A 19,154-nucleotide genomic window follows, 5' to 3' on the forward strand; every position below is an offset into this window, starting at 1 on the left:
AGTACAGTAGTGTTGCAAAAACTGCTGGACCCAAAGAAGCAGCTCCATGCTGATCTCTCTGACTTCCCTCCTATAAGAACCTGTGTTTGATTTTACCTTTTGTACCAAGGGGTGTTGATATCAGTATAGGGAACAGCATCACTAAGGTGGAATCATTTGTTGAACTTTCTGATAGGTTGTTAGTCTGTATTCTGTTCTCTTTCGTCTGTGTTTCATTTGGCAATCTTGCAAATAAATTCTGTTTTGTTTAAAATTAAGTGGTTTGACCAGCAGCATCTCTCCTGGAATATTCACTTTATACCTGCTTAAAACAACCACCCATGTTATGGTCTGGGTTACCTTGTTGAAATGTTGAGGGGTCTGGCCTGGTCTGTAACATGCCAAATGGAAGTTGAATATACTTCAGACAGCCAATGCGCTGCCAGACAAACTTTCAAAATCAACAATATTGAATCAAAACAACAAGGAAATTCTCATGTTATTTTGACTGCAGATTGTACACAACCAATGTTCCTTCCATGAATTAGTCTTTTAGAAGTAAATAAACTGCTGTGGGAAATATTCGGTCTTCATGGTATGAATGCAACTTTGTTCTCTCAATCCCCATGTAACATGAAGCTTTGCTAAAATTGTGCAAACTGCCATCATATTCCTCATCACATTCAAATTGTTTGCTAATTTTTCAAATATTTTAGAAGTACGGCTGTAGAAATGTACACATTTATGATATTAGAAGGCAATTATAGTTTTCAAAAGTCTACATTAATGAGCACGTTGAGTTGAGTTCAATTGCAAAAGGAAGACTATTAAATGAAACTTACTTAGGTTTTCAGGTGTCCTTGGAAGTTCTGTTCGTACAGTGAAAGGATTTTTCGACGTGATACATGAGTCATCAGGGGCAACATCTTCCTTTGCACATAATACAGATGATTCTTTAGTGACAGTATCTGCTACAAACCGAAGACCATTAGCAGAAAGCTTATTCAAACTTTCAGGTGTCCTTGGCAGTTCTGTTTGTACAGTGAAAGGATTTCTTGGTGAGACAAATAGGTCATCAAGGATGACATTTGTCTTTTCAGCTAACCCAAGTGAATCCTTGGTGACTGTATCTGCTACCTGTAAGAGAGAAAATATTACTATGCATTCTCAATGTGCGAAGTTGTCCGTTTGCACCAACTGGCATTGCAATGGGTAAAATCCCTCTACAGGGAAAATGCAGATGATCTGAACTACAATTATCTTAATTGTTCCGAATACAAGATCACTTCATGATGCATCTGAAGTGGGAGAGATGACTGTGTTTATAAAGCACCTCATTGTTTAAGGGAAGAAAAAGTTTGAATGCAGACCACCCACATTTCCTCGATCGGGAAAGGAAGGGGATCAAATACTGGAGTGTCTTGAGCTGCTTAAGAAAACCCATACAGGTTGTTCTGCTATAATGCACATCTCTTAATGCGAATTCGCTATAACACAACTGATGAACTGGGGGCACTATTCTAAAGCATGAACTTTGAAAGCGTGTTGGTGATAACGCGATTTCAGCCCCATTAGTTTAAATGGTGCTGCTATGATGAAATTTTCTCATAACACGGGATTGCATGAGAACAGAACTACCGCGTTATAGCAGAACCGACTGTAATGAAATAAAAACATTAAATTGATACCATTGTAGAGAATAAAATTGATAAAATGCAGTGAAATGCAAACATTCAAATGAGAGAATCGATTAAGTGATCAGCAGATAACACAAGTGGAAGTCTTTAATAAATATAAGTAATTTAAAAAAAAGATGGTCACAGGATAGTGGAGTTAATTTGTGTCATGATGGATCAGAAACCAAAGTACTATGGATATTTAGAACTCAATTACAAAAAATAAGTTTTTTTTTAAATTTATAAAGATAAAAGAAAAGACCAAAAGTCCTGCATGGGACCAACACAATGTTCTATCTGAAAAGTGGAGGGAAATTTCAAGAAAGATTCAACAGGTGGTGGTAATGAGGAGACTGACCATCTCTCCCCTCTTAGCAGAAAGTCATCTCCATCAGACCTTGCACGAACATACAAAAAGTTCAAAAACTGCACTCGTGTTGCCAGCCAATTACCATGAAAAGAAAAACAGGCTGAAAGGATTTTAACTAACTGTAAAGCCAAGAATCTCAAAACTGACTGTTCAACTACCAATGTTGAACTATCTGTTCTCAGGAACAATCCAGAGACTGATCTTGGATCAATTTTTTTATTGGACTCTACCCATTCCTAATCTGTGTTTATGCATGTTGCATTATTATTTCTTTTCACATTTAGTAATTAATTCAGGTCACTTTTATTACCTCAAGAATGGCTGATTAAATTGGCCCCTTTTTAAGCAGAAGCTCTCTTCGATCTGGGAGAAAGGTCCCACCATGGGAAGGGTGAATTTTTAAATTAACATTGTTCTAACCAATCAAATGGGTAGGTGAACAAAGAGGAGCCAGTTTATTTCAGGGAGACCAAGTGGTTCATATGTGGGTAGCAATACAAGTTGAAAAGGCCTCCAAATAAAAACAGAAGCATAGGGAATCTTTGGTATTAATGAAATATAGAACTCAAAAAAGGCAGAAAGAGGTGGCAACGCTACACAAATTATAAGTTAGAGCCCTGATAGAACAGTACATCCAGATTTAGGCTCATACATTAACAAAGATGTCAAGACTTGAGGCTACAGTAGAGATTTACCAAAATGTTTCCAGGAATTAATTTTCAACAAGAATAGATTGAATGGTGGGATAGCTGCCTTATAGCAGCAGTTAAGGCAAGATTTAATGGAAGTATTCAAAACTGAGCAGTCTGAATAAGAGTAGATGGTGAGCAAATTTTCATTTATAGAGTGAGAGATATACTTGCAGGAGAGCTTGTAACCAGAATTCATAAATTTAAGAATGGGAAGAGAAGTCAAAGGGTGAGAAATTGAGGGTTTTAAAAATTGTACAGAGTTATCATTTGGATGGTTCTTTGCTACAGCAAATATACACACCAGGTTGGATGGACTGCTGAAAAAAGTGTTGCTGGAAAAGCGCAGGTCAGGCAGCATCCAAGGAGCAGGAGAATCGACGTTTCGGGCATAAGCCCTTCTTCAGGAATGAGGAAGATGTGCCAAGCAGGCTAAGATAAAAGGTAGGGAGGAGGGACTTGGGAGAGGGGCATTGGGAATGCGATAGGTGGAAGGAGGTTAAGGTGAGGGCGATAGGTCAGAGAGGGGGTGGGGCAGAGAGGTCAGGAAGATGATTGCAGGTCAAGGCGGTGGTTCAAAGTCAGAGGGTTGGGACTGAGAGAAGATGGGGGGAGGGGAAGTGAGGAAGCTGGAGAAATCTGCATTCATCCCTTGTGGTTGGAGGGTTCCTGGGGGAAGATGAGGCGCTCTTTCTCCAGGCGTCATGTTGCCATGATCTGGCAATGGAGATGGCCAAGGACCTGCATGTCCTTGGCGGAGTGGGAGGGGGAGTTAAAGTGTTCAACCACATGACGATTGGGTTGGTTGGTGCGGGTGTCCCAGAGGTGTTCTCTGAAAGGTTCCGCAGGTAGGCGGCCTGTCTCCCCAATGGAGAGGAGGCCACATCGGTTGCAGCGGATGCAGTAAATGTGTGTGGAGGTGCAGGTGAATGTGTGACGGATATGGAAGGATCCCTTGGGGCCTTGAAGGGAAGTGAGGGGAGAGGTGCGGGCGCAAGTTTTGCATTTCTTGTGGTTGCAGGGGAAGGTGCCGGGAGTGGAGGTTGGGTTGGTGGGGGGTGTGGACCTGGCGAGGGAGTCGCGGAGGGAGTGGTCTTTCCGGAACGCTGATAGGGGAGAGGAGGGAAATATATCCTTGGTGGTGGGGTCTGTTTGGAGGTGACAGAAATGACGAAGGATGATACAATGTATCTGGAGGTTGGTGGGGTGGTAGGTGAGGACCAGTGGGGTTCTGTCCTGGTGGCGATTGGAGGGACAGGGTTCAAGGGCGGAGGAGCGGGAAGTGGAAGAGATGCGGTGGAGAGCATTGTCAACCACGTCGGAGGGGAAATTACGGTCTTTGAAGGAGGCGGCCATCTGGGTTGTTCGGTATTAAAATTGGTCCTCCTGGGAGCAGATGCGGCGGAGGCGAAGGAATTGGGAATATGGGATGGCGTTTTTACAGGGGGCAGGGTGGGAGGAGGTGTAATCTAGGTAGCTGTGGGAGTCGGTCGGTTTATAGTAAATGTCCGTGTTGAGTCGGTCGCCCAAGATAGAAATGGAGAGGTATAGGAAGGGGAGGGAGGAGAGTCTGAGATGGTTCAGGTAAATTTGAGGTCGGGGTGGAAGGTGTTAGTAAAGTGAATGAACTGTTCAACCTCCTCGTGGGAGCACGAGGTAGCGCCGATATATTCATCGATGTAGCGGAGGAAAAGGTGGGGGGTGGTGCCAGTATAGCTGCGGAAGATGGACTGTTCCACATATCCAACGAAGAGGCAGGCATAGCTGGGGCCCATGGCTTCTCCTTTGGTTTGGAGGAAGTGGGAGGATTGGAAAGAGAAGTTGTTCAGAGTGAGGACCAGTTCAGTCAGTCGAAGGAGGGTGTCAGTGGAAGGGTACTGGTTGGGTCGGCGGGAAAGGAAGAAGCGGAGGGCTTTGAGGCCTTCGTGATGGGGGATGGAGGCGTATAAGGACTGAATGTCCATGGTGAAGATAAAGCGTTGGGGGCCGGGGAAGCGAAAATCATGGAGGAGGTGGAGGGCATGGGTGGTGTCCTGAACATAGGTGGGGAGTTCTTGGACGAAGGGAGACAGGACTGTGTCAAAGTATGCAGAGATGAGTTCGTGGGGCAGGAGCAGGCTGAGACAATGGGTCGGCCGGGGCAGTCAGGTTTGTGGATTTTGGGCGGGAGGTAGAAACAGGCGGTGCGGGGTTGTGGGGCAATAAGGTTGGAGGCTGTGGATGGGAGATCCCCTGAGGTGATGAGGTTATGGATGGTCTGGGAGATGATGGTTTGGTGGTGGGAGGTGGGGTCATGGTCAAGGGGGCAGTAGGAGGAGGTGTCCACGAGCTGGATGGACTACTGTATGATTCAGTAGCTCTTACAAAAAAAAAAAAAATGCTTACTTACGTCTTCTGCCAACTGATCAACAGCATTCTCAAGTGGCTCTTCTGTTTTCTTAGAGAGATTTTTAGGTTTAGTCAGATGTGACGAACTTGGAGTTTTAGTATGTTGCTGTTTTTCCATTGCATTTGCATAGGAATTCTGTGACTTTCTTTCAAGACATTGTCTTTTATTCCAAGAGATTTCAACAGATTCCTGAGAACAAACATTTTTCAAATTCAGTTTAAAACTGATAAAAATGCCCATCCCCATCTTTAGAAACACTATTCTTAGCACAGTTATGAATATAATAAAAAGGGCAAAGTCACCAAAGTTGCAGAAGACCCATGAGACACGACTGCTGGTGGTTTAACCGGAGGATCACTACACCTGAGGCAAAGGGTGACCTCTAGAAGGTAGGGCCTTTATGGTGACTTCAGACAGTACAGGAATTGCACCGGCATGGTTGACCTCAGTCTGCATCACAAACCAGTCATCCAGCCAAGTGAGCTAAATGAAGTCTTATATTTTTCATGAACATAATAGAACTGATTCCAATCATACCCTTCACAAATGTCATGTGTTAAAATATTTTTTACCTCTCCAAGAGATGTAAAGTGAGTTCCCTCAGTTGGATCTCTAAACGGAATGCTGAACCTGGAAGATTAAAGTTTGAATTAAGAGAATATTTCTATTGCTAGTTCTGAGACTGAACAGTATTTTAAGTGAAGGTGAAATCAGAAATTTAATAAAAGAAAAAATAAAAGTTCAAATTTAACAGCACTTTGAGATAATAAGCAACATTTGCACTAATCCCTTCTCAGAACTGGCCTATAGTTGAGTCCACTTGAATTCCAGCTCAAATACTATCACATTGCACTCACTAAATAAAATGGTTAGATACAAACAATAAACTCGGCAAATGAGGCGGCTACGGTAATCCAACCAGAACTTAGTCAGTAGAGGGGACGCTCCTTGGTCATGGTCAACAATGTTTCTCTCTTTCCACAATGTAAAATGGTCATCAACAGTTAACAGTGCATCAAAATATATCAACAGTCCACAAATTGTTATTTTCTCAATTTCATTAAAACCATCATTTTCCACTTGCCCACTACCTGTATTCCCAACTTTCTTCACTAGCACTGACTTACTTAAATCTTGATGTGGAGGTGCCAGTGTTGGACTGGGCTGAAGTTTAAATAAAATAACACCAGGTAATAGTCCAATTGATTTATCTGAAAGTACAAGTTTTCAGAGCGCTGCTCCTTCATCGGGTCGCTAGTGGGACAGGAACATAGGACAGAGAATTTACCATAAAAGATCAAAGTGTCATCCAACTGATGCAATGTATTGAACAAACCTAGATTGCTGTTAAGTCCCCATTCTAAGTGGTTAAAGACTAAACAGCAATCTAGATTTGTTCAATACATTGCGTCAGTTGTAGGACACTTTGATCTTTTATGGTAAATTCTCTGTCCTGTGATCCTGCCCCACCAGCTACCTGACAAAACAGTAGCACTCTGAAAGCTTGTACTTCCAAATAAATCTGTTGGACTATAACCTGGCGATACTTTATGTTGGTCTTCATTCCACATCATATTGTATTTAGGCAAATGTTTCTTTTTCCAGTAAGGGTCAGAGAGGCAAACGCCTCCCACCATGTCACTTCTCAATCAAGTTAATCAACTGCACTCCATACAGATTTGCATTATTTAAAACAATTTAAAAACCATCTTCAGCAAGAATTTCTTCAGCCTTCATTCCCACTTCAAAAAAACATGGGTTCTCCAGCTGCCAAGGTTTAAAGCCATTAAGGCTTTAAGTACTTTCTTGCGTGGGGCCCTCTTGTGGCATAGTGGTAACATCCCTACCCCTGGATGGGGAGGACAAGGTTCAAGTCTCAACTGTTCCAGAAGTGTGTAATAAAATTTTTGAACAGCTTGATTAGAAAATAGGTTACATGAAAAGAAACCTTCCTGTGTCAGCTGTTGCTTGCCACCGAACTACCTCACACACCTTTATCTGACCTATTCGTTTTCACTTTTCATTAACAGTATCTGAGAAATTGACTACCTCAGTTTCACCATGCCAAGCAGAAATCTCAATTGCCACACAGAAAATATCCAAAACTAAACAAGGCAACACAGCATTACTTTCAGACACCAATACAAAGCACTTATACAACTTGTACAAGAATCAAATTACTGCTGCAAAGCTGAATTTGCCACATACAGATGACAACTGATTGTTTGTTTGCCCCGTATCTGTCCGCTCCAATTTCTCTCAAGTTGGCTCGGTCATCAAAAGGCTTTTTATTTTAGGGAGATATTAGTGACAATTAGAGTGTGTTTGATTCTAATTGCGTATCAATCTCCCAGTGGATTAGGAATATGTAACGTATGTAGTATACAGAATTACTCAGTCCTTAAGAGGATTAATGTTGCATGGAGTTAACTTTTCACTTTGTTCTTGAGTTTGAGAGCAGCAAGGCACATACTGCAATTTACAGGATTCATTTTTAACTAAGTTGTAATGTTTATTATCAGTGTGTTTAATTTATACATTAAAAACATTAGCAGGCTGACTTCATCTTAAATTTCAGATAGTGGGATTCAGTATTCAAATGTGTAGAACAAAGCTAAGTGGTAATTGATTTACAGATAATAAAATGAGGTCTCAAACTAGAAAGGAGGAAAATCTATGTCTGAACATCTTCAGAATTCAGCATATCTACAGACAGTAGAGATTGAGTCATTGGAATAATCAAAAGCTGAATTAATTGGATTTTAGATCTGAAAGTAAATCTAAGGTTATGGGCATAGGTAGGAGTGCATTTATGGCCACAGTCAATTCAGACATTACCTTACTGAACAGCTGAGCATCTGCGAGGTGCCAAATTACCTGCTTTCTACTCCTTTCTCATGTTCTACCTACATGCTGTATTCACCACAACTACCATCTTCGTAGACAAAAAAAAACTGAATTATACACGTCAGAAGGACTGAATGCTTTGCAGAAAGAAAAGGAATGATGTTGGGAAATGTTCACAAGATATACAACACAAAATTGAAACTGCTGAGAAACTACAGATTTTATAAATAATAAAGATTGCTCCCTTTTGAAAAAAAAGTATTCTCTGAAAACAAAATAAGCAGCACAAATCAACACTAAAACTGAAAGCAGCTAAACAATTATTAGTTGTGCTTCACACAAAATGTATAGACTACATATCATTGAACAGCAAAATAAATTTTCAAATTGTACAGGGGGCCCCATATCCGCGGAATTGTTTTCCATGGTTTCCTATGGCTGGAACATATTATAGTGTAAGTTCTGGAACCAGGGACCAGGAGGCCGCCAGGAAGATGTGTTTCCCATTTAATTTGATGAGTTCGCTCATATCCACAGTTTCGGGCTTACGTGGTTAGGACCTGAAAAATATCCCCCGCGGGTATGGGAATGGTAGTGGTGGTGGGGGCGAACTATTGTACATTAAACGTTATTTGAGACAAAGCTACAAGCAATAAAATATGCAAACTGTGTAACCTTTTTTTGATTCAAGAATACAACATGTTTGAATTAACAGTTCAGAGTACTACAGACCATACCTTCCAGAACATTGCAACTTTGATGTGCTTAGGTCGTTAAAACTTCTTGTAAGACTTTCTATACCACTATCACCTTTTTTGGAACTTCTTGCACATGACTCTTCAAGCCCTATTCAAAATGGAAAAAATGTGAAGATTTAGGCTTCAAATTGCATAAAGGATTATTCCAGTCTACGTAACAAATTAAACATTTCCCAGCTCCAGGCTTCCCACAGAGTTCTACTGGGGATTTATCCAACTTTATGCATTTCAAGACATCCAGCACTTCCTCCACTGTAATGTGGACATTTTTCAAGATGTCACCATCTATTTCCCTACATTCTATATCTTCTATGTCCTTTGCCACAGTAAATAATGATGCAAAATACTAGCTTAGTATCTTGCCCATTTTCTGTCTCCACACAAAGGCCACCTTGCTGATCTTTGAGAGGCCCTATTCTGTCCCTAGTTACCCTTTTGTCCTTAATGCATTTTGTAAAAACCCTTTGGATTCTCCTTAATTCTATTCGCCAAAGCTATGTCATGTCCCCTTTTTGCCCTCCTGATTTCTCTCAAGTCTACTCCTACTGCTTTTATACTCTAAGGATTCACTATCTATCCTGTCTATACGGACATATACTTCCTTCTTTTTCTTAGCCAAACCCTCAATTTCTTTAGTCATTCAGCATTCCCTATACCTACCAGCTTTTCCTTTCACCCTAACAGGAATATACTAACTCTGGATTCTCGTCTAAATGATGGAATGAAAACAGTGGCAGTCAGCTGAATAGTTTAGGATAGAATAGTTTAGGTAGTGTTCTAGAAACTGGGACCCCAATTTCTGCAGGCTGCCACCATAGCAACATTCAAGGAAGGTACGGACTGGGGAGGATGTGCACAAGTGAGCCAAGGGTTAAAAGAGCATATTGGCACGTAGGATTGAAAGAGGCCAAACCTGGGGCAGGAATATAACATTTCTAGGAAGACACATGTACCAACTGTGGACAGAATAAAAAAATCGGATGCTCCAGAGGCCAGAATTAGAGGAACAATGAATTCACAATATTCTGAGCTAGAGTAAAACTAGGAACAGACAAGGAGGATGCCATGAGGGATTAGAAAAACAAACAAATTGCATCTTAACACAAGACAGACAAACAAGCACAAAAAACCCCAAAATGCTAGAAATATCTTCAAGCATTAATTTTAAAATCAGGAGCATTTTGCCTTTAATGTTAGAAGCAAACTACAGGGATTGCCCAAAGTGCAATTTATATATTTTCTGAACCCACCTGGAAGTGTAGCAAAGTGTGTATAAAATATACTACTTTTGTAAGCTTCTTCTGAAGATGGTTCAAAAGACAATGGCGGCATATTTGGGAAAAGATCAAGGACCTATGAAAAAAATGAAAATATCCCCGTTAAGTGAACAGTCAATTCAAGATTACTAAGTAAGTGTCAAGTAAAATTGCCTTCAATTCATGATTCAATATTTACCTTGGTAAAAAGTCCTAATTCATTCCATTCCATGTTAATATATGGAAAAAAAAACACATGGTTTTTGAGGAGGAGTATCTGACCTCGAGCAGTTTGAACAAAAATAATTGTATCATTTCTAGAACTGTCAAAAATCACAGTTAAGCTCATCCTTGGAATTCCACAATTTTCTGATCTTTGCACTGCATCAGACACCAAAGGCAGCCATTCGCCTGAACATGTAATGCACTGAATCTGTGCAAGTATCCATCACATCACCTATTCCCCCACAGCTCTAAAATTATTCCTCTTCAAATAAGTGTCCAACTACATTCTGTATTTCTCAAGATCCGTTGCTAGAATAGCCTTTGAGCAAAAAAAAACACACAATATGGTAGATTTTCCAATGGACAGATGATTATTCCATCTTGGATAGCAGATGCACATGGGGACTACACAGAATTCCCAATGTAGCACATTCTGAAATAATTGCCCCAGCGATTGAATTTTCTCCAGGGCAATTTCTCTATGCCAAAACAGTTTAAAAATCTTTGTTTAAATCTGAGATTTCCAATCAAATTAAGCAAAAATTATGATTCAGGAAAAATTGGACTATAAATATGTGGTCTATCTCCTGAAATAACTATTAAACCGACTCCTTCCTGCACAGACCTAAAACTACACTTATAAAATCCATGATACTCCACCTTCTAGCATCCAAATGCCCTTCCCACCACAATAGACCATGAACTCCAACACACCCCAACCCCAGATTCAATCCAATAGACCAGAGCTAAACTACCCACACTATACTCATGAACCCAACCTCTCCTTTCCATCACTGGACACGACTCATTCCCATTCCACCCACCAGATCCAAACCAACTGCACTGTTGCCACCTCTTCACATTCCAACCCAAGCATGCTTACCTCATGTCCCTAACTACACCTTCCTCAGATCAGATTACATCCACCATGCCCAAACCAACCTATCCTGGGACTCAAACACCCTGACCCCAGCAGGACCAGATCAAACAGAATCGATCAGACCATGCCCCCAAACCCTTCATTACAACGCAGAGGTTGAACTCCACTGCTAAGAAAAACCAAACATCCATAAAAAGGTCACCTCGGCATATGCTAAAAAAGTAAGGGAAAGAGAACCCCTAATTTCCAGAATTTAAAAAGAAAAATAATTTTCTTAACTCTAACAGTGAACACTAAACAAACTATTAACAAACCAAACACTTGCCTCTAATCAACCACTATCCCTTAATTGAACACCATTCTATTAATATGTTTTTCCAATAACACAATCATTAAACATCACGTTATCCTAATCTCAAGTCCACACAGTCTCTTATGCGGTCTTCCTTCTGGTTTTCCAATTCTGCTGTCTTCTCCCTGGGACTTTTCTTTTTACTGCGAGTATTTTTACAGGAAAGGGTATCTTTTGATAGATAGTGCTTTCTGAAATTTCTTTGAGTGTTAAATGCTTATTGGATGGTCTCTGCTCTCCGGCAGTTGCTCTGACCAATTTTCAAGATGCCTGCATTTTTTTTTTATACCCCCAACATCTTTCCATCTCATTTGGTCTAAATGTTATCAATACAATAAATTCAAACTCAATTAAGTCTTAGTATCGTAAGCATAATTGAAATTAATTGGTTAGATTTGAATTGTTGTTAAAATAGCACCAAAACTCAGCTATCTATTTAATACCCATTTGCTATATGTATCTATTCTGGAACAGTACATCTCTTAGCTATTCTGTTCTGGCATGTGTGGCCGTACTTAAAATTTATTTTAAAATTCAGAAAACAGTTCCTATCTTAAAGGAAGCATATATTCTTTCAACTTCGTAACACCTTGCCCAGATCCAGACTGGATTTGACCCAAATTAATCCCCGAACCTTCTAAACCTCCTTGGGCCTGACCAGACCCCTGAACATCCCTCCCTCCACGATCCATGAATTCCTCTTAGCCCCAACTTCAACTTCTAATTCAGATATGACTCAACCACCCCACTGCTGGGCCGAACTATCCCACTGACCCATTCCTGAAGGGCTCATGTCTGAAACGTCGATTCTCCTGATCCTTGGATGCTGCCTGACCTGCTGCGCTTTTCCAGCAACATATTTTCAGCTCTGATCTCCAGCATCTGCAGTCCTCACTTTCTCCTAACTATCCCACTGCTGGATCCAAACCCCTCCAGACTCAACTCAGTCATTCCCCAAATCTTGCCAGACCCAAATTTCTCTAGTCCACAATAATCTACCCTAAAAATATTATCAGTTACCTACCCCCTCTTACCAACTGGTACCTTAACTCCTCCCACTTAGCATCTTAATTAGCTTTACACTACTGATCTAGCTCAACATCGCACATTATTTGGTTACCCTTTGATAACAAAAGTGCAGAATACATCAGCAGGCTGCTGTGAAAGGACTCATGGTTTGTCTTTCTGAGTCTGCGCTACTAATGTACAGTCAGAATGGACATATGACTCCATGTTTGAGGGAGCATTGAGCAGAATCTCAATGTGGTACTCTCTTCATTCACCACTTCCTGGGAAATCTGCTCAACCCATTAAAAAAATGTCCCGCATCAAACTCTCCCAACAAAAAACTTAAACACTATTCCCCCACCCCTCATATATACTGCAATATCCCTTCTCGTACAAATTTTAGTGAGGTTAATATATTCAAGTCTTCTGATCTTCCTTACATCAAAACTCTACATTTTCTTCTGACACACACATTATATATTTAGAATCAATCACCGAAAATATATTTGTGGTGAAATGCAACAACATTCTGGCAATTGAAAAAAAAGAGAGAAAGTATTCAAATCTTACTACTCACAGGATATTTTCTCCTCATTGGGGAATAACCAGTTCTATTGGAGTACTGTTCCCATTTCTTATCCCATGCAGTATCCATTTTAACTATCGAAGCTTGCACTGATGGCAAAATTTCTTGTGTTATCTTCTGGCTGAGAATAGATGTTTCAAAAATTCAGCAGCTAAACATTAATAAAATAAAATTATCTTTCATATACTTATTATTTTACAAATGCTTACTGTTAACAGTGATTTGAATGCATCCTTTGATCACACATTAGCTATACATAAAAGTTATGACTAACTGAACACCAAAAAAATTACACACTGTTATAGTTTCAAAACACGATGAATAATTGTGATTAGTTATGTTTGATGGATTTTACTTGCACAAGTAAAACTGCAAGTAGTCAAACGAAAACTCTACTTGGTTTCAAAGACATCATATTTTCATTTGAAGCAATTATATTCATGATCCAAAGAAATTATAAAGGAAAGATCACTAAGCCTGGAAAAGTTTGCCGATGAACATTTCCACATTTTCCTGTACAAGACTTTTGGTCGTTTACTCTTGAAAGTTACTAAAAATGTATCAGACCATTATTTCAATCTAAAGAAATAGATCAAAATTTAATAGATGCAATTATGTCAAGTCTTAGCTCCCAAACTGAAATAAAAATTAAGTCCAGTAATTACATATCTATTTACAAAAAAAAACAGACTGTGCAACTGAAAAAACAATGGAGACCAACAAATACAACTCAATGAAGCAGCTTCAACATAAGGCTTCAAAATACCCAAAATAACAGACCTTAAACTATTACACCAGAACACATTCATGAAACAAATAAATTGATTAGTTTTACATTAACAATCAAGTTTTTATTCAAAACATTAGATTCTCAAATGCACACGGCGAATGACATGGAAATCTGGTATAACAACATTGAAAATGTTGGAAGAACTGAGCAAACCAGGTACTAAGTGAAGAAAGAAACAGAATTAATAGTTTGGGTCAATTATCTTTCATCTGAATGGGGAAAGGCTAGAAACACTAATGCAGTTTAACCAATTGATAGAGGAATGAAAAGATGGAAAAGAGATAAGATAGGGTGGAAGATTACATCACAAGAGTTAGTGATAAAGAACCAAATTGGATGGCAATGGAATAAGCAAAGAAACAAAAAAATGTTACCATATTGCTGGAAATGCCCAAATTCCAGCACAATATATTTTTTATATAAAATAAGGAGACTGGAGATGTAAATGGCAGAATGAAGATAAGCCTGTGTTCAAAAAACTAATATTTTTCTCAAGGGAAAAACTAATCAGCAAAATTAAAAGAAAGTATGATTATTGGCAGAAATTGTGATCGGAATTTGTTAAATTCAATGCTGGGTTTGGAAATCTGTACAGTACTACAACCTCCGCTCAAGATTAGGTAGTGCTTCTTTGGAACACTGCAGGAAGTAGAGATCAAAGAAAAAAAAAGAGACGAATTAAATGTCACAGCTGACCAGAAGCTCTGAAATAATGGACTGAACCAGAGATATTCCACATGTGGTCACCCAATCTATATTTCATCACTTATGTTGACTAGGTCACATGAACAGAAGTTAGCGTATACTTAGGTTTCATTTCAAAGAGATATTTGGGTTGTAAAGCGTGGGGAAATAAAAAAAACAAAATGCTACATTTCCTGCAAATAAGGAGGGAAAGATGTTGAAGGCAGTTGAAAAACAATGCAGGGATGTGAAAGGGCTTGTTCCCTCCTCAAAAAAAAGGAGGAGGAGTCTGAAGTTGGTGAAAATGGCAGAGAATGATCTCTTGAATGCAGTTTCTGACAGTGAAAGAGGAGGATAAGGGGAAGCCTGAAGCAGCCTTGAGAATATTTTTGATTTGGCACAGCCATTTTGTCACATTCTAAAAGCCTGAAAAACATTTGATTCTCATTTTGTGCCTGCTTGCTAAAGCCTGTGTTTTCCCATGCTCAGCAGAGGTGGTTGGCCTTGCAGCTGTATTGATACCTGACAAATTATTTCCTTGCATAGGAATATTCTTCTCTTTGCAAGGACCCATTGTATACTAACACTGTCCAGACACTACGTGACTGAAGCTAGTGACTGGACAGGGTGTCTAGTTTGCTCATTACCCTGCAATCAACAGATTGTTAATTGTTAAACGATTGTAATCTATATCACATAACTCTGTGACTCGGAGTGACATGTGACCATTGGATCAACTGGTCTCTCCCTCTCAGCTCACAAATAAACACAGTCAATAACTCAAGATTTGCGTGGTGCAATTACTTATATAAATTGGACGGCTACGAGTGAGTCACCCACGACAAACGTATTTCCATCCCCAACATGCCTACTTATTTTTCCTCACCATTTGTGGCCTTTAACTGGAAAGTATGAGATTTTGCAGTTAGTATACCAATTGCCTGTGTCTCCTGCAATAAATTAAAAAGAAGGAGATCGAAGTATAGAAATTCCTTGTAATCTGAAAGAGCTCAGTTATCACTGGATTGGGAGAACTGTTTTTTCAGATTCTTTTGCATTTATCCATGACACTAATCATTTTGGCCCAAGAACGCAGAGGGTAGTTTAGTAAGTGGCAACAGTTAATCTATCAACTGCTGACAGTAGCTTACCTGTGGTTAGAATCCATTATTTGTTAATAGATATTATTATTAAGCACAGATCTGGTCTGTGTTTTTGTTAGCCTGTGTCTGATATACAATCCACCATTTTGCATATTTTGATTCTTTTTTAAACTTGTGATTATTCTGGGAATAGTAGGGCTTGATTTTCAGCATGCCACAATACTGAAGCATTGTTGCAAGGCCTACGGCAACTCCTTTTATTTGGGGGAGGTGAGCGAAATTGAAGGAGGAGAAGCTACTCGAAGTAAATACAAGCTCAACTAAGTGGAGGAGGATATGGTAGATGGAGAATGCTTAGGCCTTCATCTGAAGAGGAGCAGAACATGCTCACGTCATCCCGGTGAGGAACAGATTTTCAAACTTTTAAATACACATTGGTTTTAATAATTTTTGACAGAGTGCATGAGTGTGCAGCTGGAGACTTTTGAAAAAACTATGAGTAGGGAATAGAACTCGAGTGGTTCCATTTCAACAATGAATACAAGAAAATAATTAGGATGAGAAATTATTTAAAACTAAACACTCGTGAATTAACAGTGTTTTAATTAAACTTCAGCACGGATGAAAAAAGCCACCATTTCAACTGGGACAAGACTTCTATCCTGGGACAGGCTAAGCAAAGGCATGCCAGAGAATTCCTAGAGGCCTGGCACTCCAAGCACAACGCCATAAACAAACACAGATCTAGATGCCATTTATCAACCCCTCAGAAAACAAACAGGAAATGACATCACCACAAACCCCAGGAACCCCATCCAGGAGAAAGATATAAATAGAAAGCAGGAGACAACAGCTTTGCTACACTTGGAGGTCGCCACTGATGTTACCTAGCCAGGTAATGAAACGCCTGGATATCAAACCTACAGCTCAGCGAGCAAACCTACACCCTAAAGTCTTTAAACACATTTGTCAAAATGCAAAAGTTAGGTTTAATAACTAACAAGTCACATTTAGCAGATTTTAATAGAGCACAATAAGAATGTTCCTCACTAAGTAGCACCAGGTCACATTTCTCCAACAACTAGACTGAGAAAGTAATGCACCCCTAATTGGTTAAGCCGTGCAATTACCTTTTCTCCTTCATTGCAATGAATTCGGTTTTCAGGAACTCTGCGGATTTTTCCAAAGTAAGATGATGTTGTTTGAGTTCTGCTGGGCCCACTTGGTTACGCTGATCTTCATGAAGACCGAGACATGAATTGCATAGCTGGATTATTGCTGCAAGATTCAGTTTACCAGCTTTGTACAAGTCACCAATCTGTAAATAAGCATTGTGTTATAAAATTATTTTTCTACTTCCATTAACATCACTATGTTTTCACACGCTTCGTGGGCTTGGACTTCAAGCTTTTAAATCCTGTCATTGCATTCCCATCCATTTTAGTCCATGCCCATATTACATATTCTTAAATTCTTTAGCACTGACTAGACTTATCTACATATCTATTTCTTTGTTCCATCATATTGCAAGTGACACCAAAATTGGAGGTGTAGTGGACAGCGAAGAAAGTTACTTCAGTACAATGGCATCTTGCTCAGATGGGCTAATGGGCTGAGGAGCAGCAGATGGAGTTTAATTTACATTAATGTGAGGTGCTGCATTTTGGAAAACCAGAGTAGGACTTGTACACTTAATAGTAAGGGTCTGGGGAGTGCTGCTAAACAAAGACCTTGGAGTGCAGGTTCATAGCTCCTGGAAAGTAAAGTCGCAGGTAGATAGGATAGTGAAGGTGGCATTTGGTATGCTTTCCTTTATTGGTCAAAGCATTGAGTATAGGAGTTATGCAATCACGTTGCAGCTGTATAGGACATTGGTTAGGCCACTGTTGGAATAGTGTGTGCAATTCTGGTCTTCTTCCCACAGGAAGGATGTTATGAAACTTAAAAGGATTCATAAAAGATTTACAAGGATGTTGTCAGGGTTGGTGGATTTGAGCGAAAAGGAGGGGCTGAATAGGCTGGGGCTATTTTCCCCAGAGCATCAGAGGCTGAGGGGTAACCTTATAAAAGGTTTATAAAATCATGAGGCACATGGATAGTATAAATAGACAAGGTATTTTCCTCAGAGGCAGGGGGAAAGAGAGAGAGTGTCCATAACGAGGGGGCATAGGTTTAGGGTGAAGGGGGCAAGATATTTAAAAAAAAGGGACCTAATGGGCAACTTTGTCACACTATGGCATAAGTTGTCAGAGGAATAGGTGGAGACTTGTACAATTACAGCATTTAAAATGCATCTGGATGGGTATATAAATAGAAAGAAAGCGCTTAGAGGGATATGGCTAAGTGCTGGCAAATAGGACTAGATTAGGTTAGGCTATCTGGTCAGCATGGACGAGTTCGACCAAAGGGTCTGTTTCTATGCGCTACATTTCTATGATGATATGACAAGATATACTGCTGCCAGTCCACTTCAGTTTAGTTTAAAGTTAGCAGTTTTGAATAGGTGCCTTCGGTCCTAGCGTTGCTCCCAGTTCCCAACAATCAAACATCCTCCCTCTTGTACCATGCTTCAAACAAACTGCATTCTATACTGTCAGCATGTGGCATTTAGGGTATTAGCATCAGAGATGTACAGCATGGAAACAGACCCTTCAGTCTAACCAGTCCATGCTAACCAGATATCCCAACCCAATCTAGTCCCACCTGCCAGCACCCAGCCCATATCCCTCTCAAACCCTTCCTATTCATATACCTATCCAAATGCCTCTTAAATATTGCAATTGTACCAGCCTCCACCACTTCCTCTGGCAGCTCATTCCATACACGTACCACCCTCTGCGTGATAAAGTTGCCCCTTAGATCTTTTTTATATCTTTCCCCTCTCCCCCTAAACCTATGCCCTCCAATTCTGGACTCCCTGACTCCAGGGAAAAGACTTTGTCTATTTACCCTATCCATGCTCCTCAATTTTGTAAACTTCTAGAAGGCCACCCCTCAGCTTCCGATGCTCCAGGGAAAACAGCCCCAGCCTGTTCAGCCTCTCCCTATAGTTCAAATCCTCCAACCCTGGCAATATCCTTGTAAATCTTTTCTGAATCCTTTCAAGTTTCACAACATCTTTCCGAGAGGAAGGAGACCAGAATTGCACGTAATATTCCAACAGTGGCCTAATCAATGTCCTGTACAGCCGCAACATGACCTCTCAACTCCTGTACTCAATACTCTGACCAATAAAGGAAAGCATACCAAACACTTACTTCACTATCCTATCTACCTGCGACTCCACTTTCAAGGAGCTATGAACCTGCATTCCAAGGTCTCTTTGTTCAGCAACACTCCCTAGGACCTTACCATTAAGTGTACAAGTCTTAAGATTTGCTTTCCCAAAATGCAGCACCTCGCATTTATCGGAATTAAACGCCATTTGCCACTTCTCAGCCCACTGTGGCAGATCCTGTTGTAATCTGAGGTAACCCTCTTCGCTGTGCACTACACCTCCAATTTTGGTGTCATCTGCAAACTTACTAACTGTACCTCTTGTGCTCGTATCCAAATCATTTAT

The 19,154-nt window shown here is 40.1% G+C and overlaps 1 protein-coding gene and 1 non-coding gene across 4 annotated transcripts in view; both read right to left on the minus strand.

Annotated features, from left to right (window-relative positions):
• The window catches only part of haus6 (HAUS augmin-like complex, subunit 6), a 63,481-nt gene that overhangs the window by 9,719 nt on the left and 34,608 nt on the right, over positions 1 to 19,154 (minus strand). For all 3 annotated transcript variants that reach the window (XM_043717775.1, XM_043717764.1, XM_043717754.1), the window contains exons 9-15: positions 16,723 to 16,910; positions 13,007 to 13,136; positions 9,959 to 10,061; positions 8,688 to 8,796; positions 5,676 to 5,733; positions 5,104 to 5,292; positions 822 to 1,116 (exon numbers count right to left, since the gene is read on the minus strand). In XM_043717775.1, coding sequence (XP_043573710.1) covers positions 822 to 1,116; positions 5,104 to 5,292; positions 5,676 to 5,733; positions 8,688 to 8,796; positions 9,959 to 10,061; positions 13,007 to 13,136; positions 16,723 to 16,910 — 1,072 coding nt within the window. The remainder of the gene's footprint in view (positions 1 to 821; positions 1,117 to 5,103; positions 5,293 to 5,675; positions 5,734 to 8,687; positions 8,797 to 9,958; positions 10,062 to 13,006; positions 13,137 to 16,722; positions 16,911 to 19,154) is intronic.
• Positions 7,327 to 7,456, minus strand: LOC122539755. The gene has a single exon (XR_006309175.1).

Source organism: Chiloscyllium plagiosum, chromosome 2 (genome assembly GCF_004010195.1).
Source record: "Chiloscyllium plagiosum isolate BGI_BamShark_2017 chromosome 2, ASM401019v2, whole genome shotgun sequence".
In the NCBI taxonomy this organism is placed as follows: Eukaryota; Metazoa; Chordata; class Chondrichthyes; order Orectolobiformes; family Hemiscylliidae; genus Chiloscyllium; species Chiloscyllium plagiosum.